At 56.8% G+C, this 13,487-nt stretch overlaps 1 protein-coding gene across 2 annotated transcripts in view; it reads right to left on the reverse strand.

Moving 5' to 3' along the window:
• Window positions 1-1,222: 1,222 nt before the first annotated feature.
• Evl (Enah/Vasp-like) overlaps window positions 1,223-13,487 on the reverse strand; it is a 58,796-nt gene continuing 46,531 nt past the window's right edge. The window contains exons 6-14 of one of the 2 annotated variants that reach the window (XM_042692640.1): window positions 12,399-12,628; window positions 11,548-11,669; window positions 9,964-10,024; window positions 7,620-7,683; window positions 6,409-6,475; window positions 6,258-6,320; window positions 3,804-3,870; window positions 3,352-3,409; window positions 1,223-1,708 (exon numbers count right to left, since the gene is read on the reverse strand). In XM_042692640.1, the coding sequence (XP_042548574.1) occupies window positions 1,671-1,708; window positions 3,352-3,409; window positions 3,804-3,870; window positions 6,258-6,320; window positions 6,409-6,475; window positions 7,620-7,683; window positions 9,964-10,024; window positions 11,548-11,669; window positions 12,399-12,628 (770 nt within the window). In that variant the 3' untranslated portion in view covers window positions 1,223-1,670. The remainder of the gene's footprint in view (window positions 1,709-3,351; window positions 3,410-3,803; window positions 3,871-6,257; window positions 6,321-6,408; window positions 6,476-7,619; window positions 7,684-9,963; window positions 10,025-11,547; window positions 11,670-12,398; window positions 12,629-13,487) is intronic. The other variant, XM_042692642.1, reaches the window with a different exon arrangement.

A 13,487-nucleotide genomic window follows, 5' to 3' on the forward strand; every position in this document is an offset into this window, starting at 1 on the left:
AAGGTCCCTCTGTGCCTGCAAGTTCCAGGAGCAGCTGGGAGCCCCTGACTCCAAGTTCCGCAGACGCCCTGCTCCTTGGGCCTGCCCCATGTCCCCGGGCCTTTCATTCTTTGGAAGTCCCCCGCCTGAGGCTTAGGTTCAGAGGAGCTTCAGAAGCTCCGCACAGAACCTAGGCCAGTGCCAGATGGGTGGCTGGACAGACAGGTGGCCACAAAGGTGGCACAGCTCGGGGAGCCAGGCTGGGCACTGGGCTTGGCATTTGTGAGGGGACCACGAGGCTCTGTCCTGTCTGCAGCGTAGCTGATGGTACAGCTGGCAGCACAGGGAGGCGGCCTCTGCTTAGCAGGATGGTCTTCAGGGTCCAGGCTGGGGTCGGTCTTCAGGGTCCAGGCTGGGGTTGGTTTTGGTGTCCAGCACAGGCAGGCAGCAGTGGGGTGTGGAGTGATCCCCTCCTTGTCAAAGGAACAGGTGTGGGGCAGCCATACAGAGCCCATGGCAGCCCTGGGCCAGGCTGAGGTGCAGAGCTGGCAACAGTGCCCGCCACAGGTGGAGGCAGCCGTGGGAAGGCTGGGGAGGATGCACAATAGCCTGGCCCTGGGCACAGGAGGCGCCTCTGGTGCCTGGCACCAGAGCCCTTCAACAGTGCAGATGCCTGGCCGGGTCTGAGACAGGACTTTGAACGGAGGTAGGCGGCCCCGCCCTGGTAGCGCAGGCCAGCCTAGCAACTGGGAAGAGCCCAGAACCCCCTGCCAAGCCTGCCCCTGGCCTTGGGAGCTCCTGGGAGTGCAGCGGTGCCCGCACAGGGCCAAGTCCAGGCTTTACCACAAGCCGGCCTAGGGCTCAAGGGTGGCTCTGAAGCGTGCCCTGGATTGTGCCCAGGAGGCCCAAGGCAGGGTCCTGGGGTGGGGAACAAAGTAGAGGCTATTAGGCTGTGGACTCGGCACCCTGGCCAGGCTGCTTAGGGCTGGGCCTCGGCTTCTCAACTCAACAGATAGCCTGGTCCTTCCTGTTAGGTTGATGGGAGTACCCAGCTAGACTGAAGTACAGGGGGCTGGGCCGGGGAATGCCAGGAGTCAGCCAGACCAGGCCTGCAGCAGCTGGACTATGGGTGGACCTCAGCTGTGACTGCAGGAGGTCACCTGGGACCATGGGGAATTCCCTGCGGATGCTCACAGGGCATCCAAGAACCAGCAAGACAAAGAGAGAGCCAGAGGCAGGACCCTCACGTGTGGACAGTAAACAGTTTATTACTGAGTGGACAGAACACGCACTGTGTGGACAGACTGTTAACACGACTGCCGGGGGCAGAGCTGCGTGGGAAGGCCACGCCGTGCCGGCGGCTCACTGCCAGCTAAGGGGCCAACAGTGTCACCTAGGAAAAAACTTGGAAACCATCTAATGAAGCAGGTGACGGGGTGTCCTCTCTATAAACCGAAAAAAATGTACACTTAAATAAGCAAATATAAAATACAAAAAAGAATAGACCTGGTGTTCTGTGTCAGGTAGAAGCTAAAAAAATCCAGGAGTTGAACTCTGTTCCTCATTTTGCTATTGTATCCCAGGCTGAGATTCTTAAACGAAGCACATCCCAGCTTGAGTGCCAGCTTCCGGTGTGTGCGGAGGCCTGTGGCCACAGGGAGCCTCGCTGTCCTCCATGGCTGGTGGCCGCCTTAGGTGGTGCTGATCCCACTCAGCTCCTGCCTGATGGCTGTGGGCAGGACGGAAGAGGGCACTCAGGTACAGCGGCGACCTGCCCCCCTCATCCTGAGCCTGCTGCCAACCTGCCTGACGACTGTCCTCCCCAGCTTAGGCTCCCAGAAGCCCCCAACCCAGACTGCAGTGTATGTGTGAGTGTGTGAGACTCAGGGCATAGGCTCAAGGCCCAGTGGAACAGCAGCCTGGGACATACCTCTGGGGAAGCGACAGTCCTTGTGGGTCGCATGGGCAGTTTGTGCTGGAGTCCCTGTCAGGGGAGGCGCTAGCCAGGGCTAGGGAGGCATCTAGGTCTGCCTGGAGTTCCTCGAGCCCTTCTCCCAGCGCTGGGCTCTGCCGTGCAGTGGCACAGAGCCTGTAGAAGGGCAGGGCTTTCTCTCCAACACTTTCCTGTTCTCTCCCAGCCTCTCCCTGAACAACTCCTTCTCCTGCCCACTTCCACCCCTATCCTCCCTCCCACCCCCTGCCAGGGCTCCCCCTTGTCCCCTTCCATGTTGGCTTGGCCTCCCGAGGACAGTCCTCCAGAGGCTGGAGCCAGCAGGAGGGCGGGGGGGGGGGGTGGCCGCTATTAGGAGGGGGTGTTTGGGGCACAGGCACAGCCAGCTCCCCCAGCACTCTGGGCTGTGGCAGGGAGGCTCCTAGGGCCCACAGGTGCTGACAGGTCAGGGATCTATGGCTCCCACTGCCTGCTTTCCTCCCTAGCTGGCTTCTGCTGAGCCATCTGGCCAGGCAGCCGTGCCTCTGGCCTGAACTGGGTTCTGACTTAGCCCCGGCCCAGAGGGCTGGAAGGGAACCACTCCTAGGCTGGGTTACTCCAAGTAAAGCCCCAGCATCCGCCCTTGTGGCTCCCACTGGCTCCCCCTCCTTCTTCATTAATGCCCCATCTCCTGCCCTGACTGCAGCCCAACTGATAGACAGGGACGTGGTGCTCTGGCTGGCAATGGTGTGGCCAAACTGGGGGGAGGAGCCTGGGGAGCTGGCTCCCAGCCCACCCCCTGGGGGCCCTCTCCCTCTGGAGTCCGCTATGGGTGAGGCTTCATCCTGTCCCCTGTGGGGGAGAGGCGACCGTGGCTGGTGCCTGCTGAGCCCAAACCTTCCCTTTCCTCTGGCTGCAGATCTGAGCTGCGACCTGAGGCTGCTGGGTCCGGAAGGACTGATAGGATGTGCGGGCCCCAGCCTGCTCTCTGGAGCCAGAGGCTCCTTTGTGGGGGAAGCACTGCGTCCCTCTCCAGCACAGGGCCACGTGGGCTGCGAGCCTGCTGCTCAGGGGAAGATGGGAGTCTTGCCAGAGCTCCGAGGCCACACTGGGTGTGGCCGATGAGAAAGGCAAGGGGACCCAACAGACAACAAAGGAGCAGAAACTCAGAAGACAGCCACTGACTCCCCTCCTGGGGGAAACGCAGCGGGCAGAACCTCAGGCCCAGAGCGCATCCCTAGGGAGCCACGTGTTCTTAGCCAAGTCATCTGGCTCTTGGGCACCTGTTTCCATAGTGACTAGGGAGGGTGGGGAGACACAGTCCTCTTGGGTGTTATGTGGCCTTGGATCGCACTGTGCGTGGCCTGGCAGGTGCCACTCTGGTGAGCCTCCCTGCCCTGAAGCCCTGCTGGTGGCATCCCAGGCCAGCGAGGCCCACTCACCATCAATGATCTCCTCCTTCACCTTGTGCAGCTCACGAACTACCTCCTCCAGGATCTCCTGCAGGGCAGAGGATCTGGCGATGAGGCAGGAGGACCATGGGGGATGACGAGAGGGGCCTCGGGAGATGGGCAGTGGGGGGTGGGGAACAGCGCCCACAGGAGAGATGTCTGGAGGAACCTCCCACCCAGCCCCCCGCCCCCCTGGAAACCCTGCTTTTGCTGTCACCCAAGTCCACTCTAAGACCAAGGCTGCCCATGGGGAGGGGCAAGGGCAAGCGTGGACACCTCAGAAAGGCAGAGTCACCTTTGTTCTGGCAATGGCAGTGGCTGGTGCAACGATGGACGTGTGTCCAGCCTTCCCACCACTGTCTGCCTGCCAAGCGTGTGCTGCCCAATTCGGCCCACCAGGTACACTGACCACAGATGCTCGTGACCAAGGGAGGGGCACTCACCTGTTTCATCCGGTCCAGGTCGAAGGCATCCAGGGCCACGTCATTCACACTCCCAGCAGGCTTCACCCTAGGAGAGGAAAGGCAGCGTGGGGAGGGCAGCAGGGCTGCGGGCTGCCTCTCCCTGGGCCTTCCTGGGCCACTGCAAGGTGCCTGATGGATGCAGGTGCCTTCTCTGTGGATACTGTGACCATATTTCCCAGCCCAAGAGTCAAGAAGTGGAGGCTGGCAAGGTGTTGTCTTCGGACTTGAGGGCAGAGAAGGCAGCCCCGAGCTCCTACTGCCTGTACCAGAAGCTTCCTCAGCATGGGGTTTGTGTTCCTGGCTGAAAACTGGCACTATGCACAGCATGAAGCTCAGCCGGCCTTGCAGCAGCTCCGCTGGGGTGGCTGCACAGGCCTGTAGCTCATTCCCCAGTACAGGTCCTGGGACTCGTGTTTGCTCATTTGAGGCAGGCTTTTTTTGGGGGGGAAGTAGAGCCTATAGGAGATGGGGGAACCTGGCCAAGTTCTGTCTTTTCTCATTATTGTTGTGATTATTATTTACTTTATTGTTATCATAAAGGTGATATACAGAGGGATCATAATTACACGAGTCAGGTAATGAGCGCATTTCCTTTTGTACAGTGTCTTCTGTTCCCTCATTCTCTCCCAGTCCCATTTCTGTAAAAGGTTGGGAACTAAGGTCAACTGACTTGAATTTCAACCTCCCTGGAAAATCTTAGCCCAATACTTGTCAAACTACTTGGTCTTTCTGAACACCATGAAGAGAACAGCTGCTGAACTCCATGGTGCCAGGAAACAAATACAGCCTGAGTCAGGAGGAGTGGCTGCTGAGGGTCAACACCCAGATTAGGACTGGCTGGTAAAGCAGTAGCTGAGGAGTGTGGATGAGAAACGAAGTGCCCTTGACCCTCCTGATGACTTAGGATGCCAGGTGCATCCTGAGCAGTTCTGGATCTGGTGAGGCCGAGGCCTCCTCTGCAGGTTGCAGGCTCTGGGTCAGCATACCCTCAGGGAAACCAGGCCAGCTCTCCTGTGAACCTGAGAGCCGCCTGGGATGAGCACTTGTCTGGCACAGGGGCTGGCCCCTGTGAGCCTGGCCCTCTGAGCTGGCGATCTTGGTGGTGTTGTTCCAAGTGGGAACAGTCGACAGTGTTCCCATGGAGGGAGGGGCTGGAGCACAGCAACCACGTGTGTGTAGTGTGTAGTAGCAGGCAAGGACAGCCGTCCTGGAGACTGTGGGCTGGCCTCTGGGTGACCCTGACACTTCCCTCTGAGAGCCATAGTGAGCTCTGAAGTACTCAAGCTTCCTGGGCAAACTCCAGCCATACTGGCTTCTCTCTGAGCATGCCAGATTGGTTATGGCTTGGCATAATCACTGCCATCCCTTAGGCTTGGAGGCTGTCCCCCAAGTCCCCACAGAGCAAGCTCCACCTGCATCCAGACCCTTCCTTCAAGCCCGCATGTATGGCTGCGACATCTAGCCCTCTGCCTTCTCCAGAGCCGCCGAGGAGCTCCTGCTGCCCCTGGCTGACCATGGACACTGCTCCCTGTCCACCTACTTCAACTATAGCCAGGCCTGCTAATCACCTGGCTTCACTCTGCGAGACTGTCCACACTACCTGCTCTGGGACAAGAGCTGTTTTTTTCTTTATCAGTCATGGAACTTGAACTCAGGGCCTGGGCGCTGTCCCTGAGCTATTTTGCTCAAGGCTAGTGCTCTACCACTTTGAGCCACAGCTCCACTTCTGGTTTTCAGGTGGTTAACTGGAGGTAAGAATATCATGGATTTTCCTGTCCAGTTTTCAAACCACGATCCTCAGATCTCAGCCTCCTGAGTAGCTATGATCACAGGCATGAGCCGCTAGCACCCGATTAGAGTTACTTTTTAACTAGGTGGGCTCTGGATCCCTTCAATTGTGGCAGACTTGTCTTAGGTTACTGTGGGGGCAGTTCAGCTCTGACTTTTGGGGCGAGCTTATTGAAATGTTCTATGCTGCTGTCCCGCAAGCTTTTGGTTTGGGAAGCATGGTCAAAGTACCGGTGGGGAGACCGGCTGGGTATGCTGCAGGCAGAGGAAGAGGACCAGGACCAGGCCGCAGGGGTGAGGGCTGAGGGCGGCAGCTGTGGCTAGTAAGTGCCTCAGTGCCAGCAGTCCACATAGCTGTCTACGGCCAGCTCAATCACTTCCCTTGTGACACCAATTCTGTGCCTCCTTGGAAGCCATCTCTCTCCTAGTCCTCAGCCTGCCCTTCACAGGGAGGAAGAAGCCCGCTCAACCACCAAGTCCCTCCAGCTCCACCATACCATCCCTGCTTTGAGAGCAGGCCTCCCTTCCCAAAGCAAGCTGTTAATGCCAGGGCGTGAGACTGGGCTGGGGTGGTGTTAGTCAAGGATGGGGAACAGAGGAGGATCCGGAGCCTGGGAATACGTGGGCAGGAGGGTTGTTCGGTACCTAGAGTAGGGCTGCGACTGAAGGGGACTCTTAGCTTCGGGGCTCTTTGCCACTGACGGGGTTCTAGGGCAATGGAACGAAACAGACATGTGAACCCGTGCACTGGTGCCCGCCTCTGCCCACCAGGTCATCTCTCTGCAGTGCAGCTCACCTGGACAGCAATGAGGACACAGGCTTCTCCACCGAGCTGCTCCGCTCCCAGGGTTTCCGGCCAGCCTCTGTTGATTCATTTCGTGCATGAAAAGCCACAGAGCTGAGGATGCAGGGCCATCCCAAACCCACCCCATGAAGGCGCCTGCCTATTTTGAGGGTGATGAGCTCAGAGTAGAGCTGCAATCTGGCTCCCCTGGCCCAAGGGCACATAGTGACCCCATCTTCAGTTCTAATTCACGCTGTCTGACAATTTGTACACGAGTAGGCATGCGCCATGACCCTGTGGTAGGCGGGCAGGAGCCTGACTGCCCATATGGGGTAAACTGACCCCTCCTCTGGCCTCTCTTACCATGCTCACCAACACCGGCCTGGTACGGCAGACACTGAACATGTGCTTGTCCAACAACCAGTTCCTAGGTCTTCTCCCACTACTAAACCTCATCACTGTCTAACCATATCCCCTCTGCTGCAGCTAACTGGAGTGACCAGGGCAGGGGCGGGGGCTGTGTCTATGTTGGAGCAAGACTGACTAACACCTGATTAAGCTGGCATTACATTGGAGATATGAATCCTGACATTAGACAGGGGTGTGCTTAGTGGGCGGGTGCTTGCCTATCATGCGGCTCTGGGTTTGAGCCCCAGTACTGCAGAAAAAAAAATACATCATAAGCTGGGTGCCGGAGGCTCATGTCTGTGATCTTGGCTACCCAGGAGGCGGTTCAAAGCCAGCCCAGTCAGGAAAAGTCCATGAGACTCCAGAAAACCACTGTGGCTCAAGTGGTAGAGCGCTGGCCTTGAGCTGAAGAGCTCAGGGACAGCAACCAAGCCCAGAGTTCAAGCCCCACAATGGACAAAACAAACAGACACATCATAGCAAACAGACCCACACAAACCCAAGCCTTAGTGGTAACCTCTACCATGGTTGGGTTCTGTGGGGCAGGTGGCTTCCTTTGGGTAGACCAAGGGTCCTGGGGACAGGGCTGGTCTGACAGCCAGTTGTTTGGACATTTCTTGGGCTTCTGCTCAGCTCTTGGCTGGCAGTTTGGGCTCCTGGGAGAGGCACAGGCACTTTCTGGAGCTGGGCTTCTGAGGCCTAGCCCTCTTAGTCACGTGTGTAAAGTGAGCTACTTGGATCTGATGAACTTCCCCTAAGAGTCCCTCTGTCCTGCTTCTCTGACCTCAGGTCTCAATGGGCCACGCACTTCTTACCTGAGGAGTTGGGTGGCTGGCTAGAGGCTCGGGTCCCCGGGGATGGGGAGGTGTTAGGCTCTTCCTAAAACAGGAAAAAGGGTTCTTGTATTAGTCTGCTCAGGAAGGCTGCTTGGGGTTGGAGCAGGAATCCTTTGTTCCAGAGTCACTTACAAACCTATTCCCCAAACCTCAACAAATACGTCTCACTTTCATAACTAGTAAGAGAATACTCATCATCAAAGAACAAAACCCCCAAATCTGGCTGAGTTCACTGCGCTGTGGAGAGCGCTTCCACAGGCAGAGGCTGCCGGAGGACAGCAGAGCTTCCTTGCGGCCTCAGCCCTAAGCCCAGACTCCTTACAGGGGAAGAGGCTTTGCACATCCTCCGATTAGCCACGCAACCTGGGAACCTGGGGAGCCCTGGGCTGGCCTTTTTTTTTCTTTCTTTTTTTCTTTCCAGTCCTGGGGCTTGAACTTAGGGCCTGGGCACTGTTCCTGAGACTCTTTTGCTCCAGGCTACCACTCTACCACTTGAGCCATGGCACCACTTCCAGCTTTTTCTGTTCACTAAGGAATCGAGCCCACAGTTTCATGTGTGCTAGGCAAGCAATCTACCACTAAGCCACCTTCCTACCCCCTGGGCTAGCATTTTCATTGGGGTAGAATTGGTCCTTGGAGTGGTTATGTAATTGGCCATCAGCCAGCAAGTGGCAGAGTACCTGTCTGTCACATGACTCTAATTTCAGGGCTCCTATCTTCTTTTATATAATACTTTTTTTCTCCATTAACTATAATCCACTGAAGAGAATTTGGAAAATACTTAAAGTGAAAAAAAAATAAGCTGGCCACCTATGTGTCTTTCTACTTTAACCTTGCGTGGAGCTTCTGCAGGAAACCTTGCATTTTAGAGGCAAGAAGGATTACAGGGATGCAGGCAGCTGGCTGTGGTGGCAGTATGCCTATAATGCCAGCTACTAGAGAGGCTGATGCATAAGGATCAGTCTTGAGAAGGGCAACCCTCGCTGCATACCAGACACTGCTTTAACAACAAACACCTGAACAAAACAAATAAGATGGGGGAGGGGGTGGGCAAAAGAAAAAAGAGAAGGAAACGATGGAATGTGAGGGAAAGAGCTCCATCTTAGGGTTGAAGGCTTCAGAATCCCTTGGTTGTGGCTTGAGAAGCTGGGGCCACAATGCACCAGCAGCGACGTATGAGAAGCCAGCACCAATCTAAGGGAGGCAATGTCTGAGGGAATGTGGCTGTCTGCTACTACCCGCAGCCCTGCCTCAGGGGATGTTGGCCTTCCATAAACAGGTGGCAAGTTATTGAGGGCCAAACTTCATAGTGGGTGCCAGGCATGGTGGCCCAGTGAGGAGGTCCAACGTGGCTCCCTGGCCTGTGGTCTGGCAGGAGATGGAGTCTGCCTGGCATCTTGCCCATGTGCAGGGCTCAGAAGCACCCTGGGAGAAGAGCCAGGCCGCATGAAGGGCTCTCCCCAGCTTTGGGATCGGGGAGGCTGTGTCTGGGATCAGGGTTCCTGTAGAAATGCAGGCCGAGCGAAGCTGGTTGGCAGAGGCAGGGGGAAGCGCAGTGGTCAGGCCCAGCACAGCTGCATGCGGCACAATGTGGGGAGCGCGTGGCTGGATGGAGAGGATGAGGCAGGAAGTATATACTCGTCCCTGGCGGCTGTGTTCTCTCTCATTCTGCCACTGAGGTGCGTTTGAAGCTGAGACTAGTGCTTACTACAAAGTTAACCCAGAGCAAAGAAAACTGACTGCCCTGAATGCAAGTGGATGTGGGCGCTGTGCTAGCATGCTAGCCTCCAAGATGCCCACCAATGACAAGAGCCTGGGGTTCCAGAATACTCCACCACAACTCACCATCAGCTCCTGTTGGGCTCAGTGGACTCACGAGGAGTCTTTAGGGTCAGAAATAATAGGGAAATAAACCCACTCCAGCTGCCACTATAATTCTTCTATAGCAGGTACTCTGACCCCCAAATCCCTTGCTGAGACACAGTGTGTCTGAGCACCCTGGGACACAGGGGAGGTAGACTCCTTTGTTCCTGAGGGTTCTGGGCTGCTCTCAGAACTTCTGGCTGGTTTTGGCCTTTCTACCTGGCCTCCATGTCCTCAGGGCTGCAGCTCCAAGGATGGGGCACCGTCTGGTATACAGAATGCTGTGTGTGTGTGTGTGTGTGTGTATGTGTGTGTGTGTGTGTGTGTGCCCCTCCTACAAAGCAGTGAAATGCCACCATGCGTGTCCAAACAAGATACACGCCAGTACCCCGAAGGCCTAGCTGGCAGCTTTGCTTACTCTGGGAGCAGCCCCAGGAGTGGGCAGTGAGGAAGTGCCTACCGTTTGGCTCTCATCTTCCTTTCTGTCAGCAGGCTTATCTGTCTGGGAGGCTGCTTTTCTCCTAAACACAGGGAGGAAAAAAGACATAAATCAGCTCCTGTCTGCCTCTGTGTGGGACCCACCCAGTCCCTCAGGGAAGGAGTTCACAGTGTGTATGTTTTGGTAGTACTGGAGTTGGAACTCAAGGCCTTATACTCGCTAGACAGGTACTGTGCCACTTGAATCACAGTCCCCACCCTCCTACCCTTCTATGAGGCCCTTGCAGCTTTAGCTCGGGTCCGCCTCTTCCCTGTCCCGTCCTCAGGACAGTGGCTTCTCTGCCTTCCCAGGGGCCTGAGCACGGCTCTCCGCCTCTGCTGTTCTGCCTGAAGGACTCTCCCTCGGCCTTAGCTTGCATTCTTCCAGGAGTAATGGAAGTAGCCCCACGTGGGTACAGCCACAGTAACCGCTCACAGGACTCAATGCACTGCCTTGTGAAGGTTATTGATGTCTTGGCAATTTCTGTCTGTCCAGACCCAGCGGGGGTTTTGGGAGGGGTGGGTGCTGGGGATTGCCTTACTGCCAGCAGGGGCCCAGGCTGCCCTGCACAAAGCCCCAGCCGAGCTATCTGTGCCCGTAGGCCTCCGTCTCCTCACTTCAGCCCCACAGACCCTCCCGTGTTTCACCAGATGGAACTCAAGGCACAGAGATGTCACTCAAACTGGCCAGCCTGGGAGGTGGCCGGAAATGCCAGGGACTGAGAAGGCAGCAGGGGCCGAGGACACAGGCCCCCGTCATCGCATCTGCCACGTGCTTATTCAGACAACAGTGCGTGATCTGGAGAAGGCCTGCTCCTGTCCCTCTGGTGCCTGGCTCGCCAACAGCCTTCGTCGCTCTGGGTTAGCACATTCCTGGTGTCGGCCACACGTAGAGCATAACACAAGCTTTGCATCCCCTCGAAGAGCTGCACTGTCTCGCCACCTGCTCAGGTTTCCTCCATGGAAACAAAAGAGCCATAGTATCAGGCTGATGGGCATGGGCAGGCTGGAGCCACACCTGGGGTGGCTGGAAGAGTGGATGACCCAGCAGGCTCAGAGCCAACCACAACACAAAGCAAAGTGTTCACGCCTCATGTCCTCAGAGTGGCGCCTGGGCTCTTGCCACTTTACTACTCCTCCCTGGCACCCTCCACAGTGAGCAGGAGGAGGTGAGCACCTTCGTCCACCAGCCGCAGAAAGCTGGGTGACACATCTGCATGGGGGATCCTAAATGCAGGCCTTTCCTTCTGCCACCTACCCCCCCCCCCCCCCCCCCCCCAGTGTATCTCTGGAATGATCTCCAGACCTAGCCCTACTCAGGACAGGCCTGGCACGCAGCAAAGGCTCCATGAAATCTTGGAACACTAAAAGGAAGAGAAGTTTAGAGTTTAGAAGTCTAGCTTTGGGTCTCAGATGAACTCCTTGAGTGGGAAAAACTGAAGATACTATTTGGCTTGCTTGGCTGAACCTGGTGACACAGGGTCACTGCACAGGACGCCGAGGGAGAGCAGCTGCCCGCGGCGGGTGAAGCCGCCTGCACTCCTCAGACTGCAGACACAGGACCCACCTCTTGGCCAGCAGTTTGTTCATCTCCTCCATGAGGCCTCCGCCGCCGCCCCCGCTGCTTGCCCTGTTGGCATCAGACTTTGAGGTCCCGCTAGGACTGGAGCCTCCAGATGCATCTTCTGGCTGAGGATAAAGGAAGCATGTCTCAGACGCTGGTGTGGTGGCAGGAGACATAGCAGCCCCTCGCCAGGAGAAACAAGATGTGTACCAATGACTCTCACAGCAATAATGCCACCTCAGGGTGAGGTATCTAGTTGACTTCCCCAACCCAGGACACAGGCAACATTCTTGGGGCTACAGGCTTGAGCCAGCGCCCTTGCCAGTACCAGCTGTAACATGAGGAGAGGGGGAAGGCACAGTTCTGTGGAAGGGGACTGAACTTTAGACCTATGATCCACATCGAGGCACTGCAAAGAGCACACACGTGGGGAAGGAAGGCCTGGAGGGGTGGGAGGGAGGCTGGGGTGGTTTCTAGGAGATAACTGAGTGATAAGGAGCAGTGGAAAGCCAAGAACTTGGAAGACATGGAGCTTGAGTCCAAATTGCAGTTCATAAACTGCATCACCGGAACAGGTCATTTAAACTCCCTGTGCCTCGGTTTCCTCACCGACAGAGGAAGATTCGTGCACTCCAGTTCTGAAGGCAAAGGAGAGGACAGGAACAGTTTAATGTAACTAAGGCTCCTTAGCGTTTACGAAGCCCTGCCCACAGACCTTTTAGTGCAAGTTGTAGAAGGTCAGCTAGAGCTGGGGCAGGCTGGTGCCTGGCATCTCAAAGATGGCATCTGATGGCCTGGCACAGATTCTGCAGGTGAGTCAGGGAGTGGTCTGTTCACGGAGCCCGGTCTCTTACCCGCTGTACCCTCCTCAGCTTGGCCCCGGCCAGGGCGGCAGCCAGTCCTGATGCAGAACCCTCGTCGTGGCTGGCCCCCTGGGCTCCTCCAGCTGGCAGGGGCGGCGGTGGGGGGGGAGTGGCCCCTGTGGGTGGAGGTGGGACTGGGGGTGGGGGTGGGGGTGGAGGCCCACTACAGGAGAGTGGGGCGCCGGCCGCAGATGAGGGATGTCCCGGTGGGAGAATGGGCCCTGAAACACAATTGGGGAAGGGGTTTTCAGCTGCCCAGCCTGCTGGTCTCCCTCTGGTCCCTGGGAACAGGGACAGAGGGCATCTTGGACTGCAAACAATGAGGTTCAGTCAAGGTCTGCTTTCTCCAGGAAGCCTCCATGGAATGAACTTGGCGCTGATACAATTATTCCCTGCTCTGGTCTGTTTAGCATCTGGGGCCCAGAAGAACTCAGCGTCACACAAGTGCTTAACATTCCTTGAGCTCAGTGAACTTATTCTTGCTCCAGCAAGGCTTCTCCAGTGGGAGAGAGAGTTACTTCTAAGTACTCTGTACTATGCTAGAGTCGACAGAAGTCACTTCCCAAGATGTGCTGGGGGGCAGGGGTCCGTGCTGAGCCCATTATGCTCTATGTATCCACCCTCCACCTTACACGGCAGGAGCCTCCATGCTGCCCGGCCTGTGCGCTAGGCACTGGAGGAACAGCCACAGCTTTGTGCTCATAGTGAGCAAAGATGAGCGAGGAAAGTCAGCAAGTTATACGGACTGATACAGAATGGGGGCTGTGGCAAACTGACAAGTGACAAGTGCCACCAGGAGCAGGCTCAGAGGCTGCAATGCCTGTGAAGCAGGGCTCCACTCGGCTGAAAGCTCTTCAGAGAACTTCCCCTCCTTGAAGTCAGGCATCAGGCTAGGAAGGAGAAGCAAGGGTGAGCAACCAGGCTTAGAAAAGAGAAGCTCCTCGCCACAGCGGAAGCAGAAGGGAATCCAGGGCAGGCAGCAGCTGCACTAGAGCAGTATTGAGGAGCAACGGAAAGGCCTGGATGGGGCATGACTTAGAAGTGCACCAGGAGTGCGCGGCAGAGACCAGCAAGGCTGTT

The sequence above is a fragment of the Dipodomys spectabilis genome, unplaced genomic scaffold (genome assembly GCF_019054845.1).
Source record: "Dipodomys spectabilis isolate Male_0828 unplaced genomic scaffold, ASM1905484v1 ptg000157l, whole genome shotgun sequence".
In the NCBI taxonomy this organism is placed as follows: Eukaryota; Metazoa; Chordata; class Mammalia; order Rodentia; family Heteromyidae; genus Dipodomys; species Dipodomys spectabilis.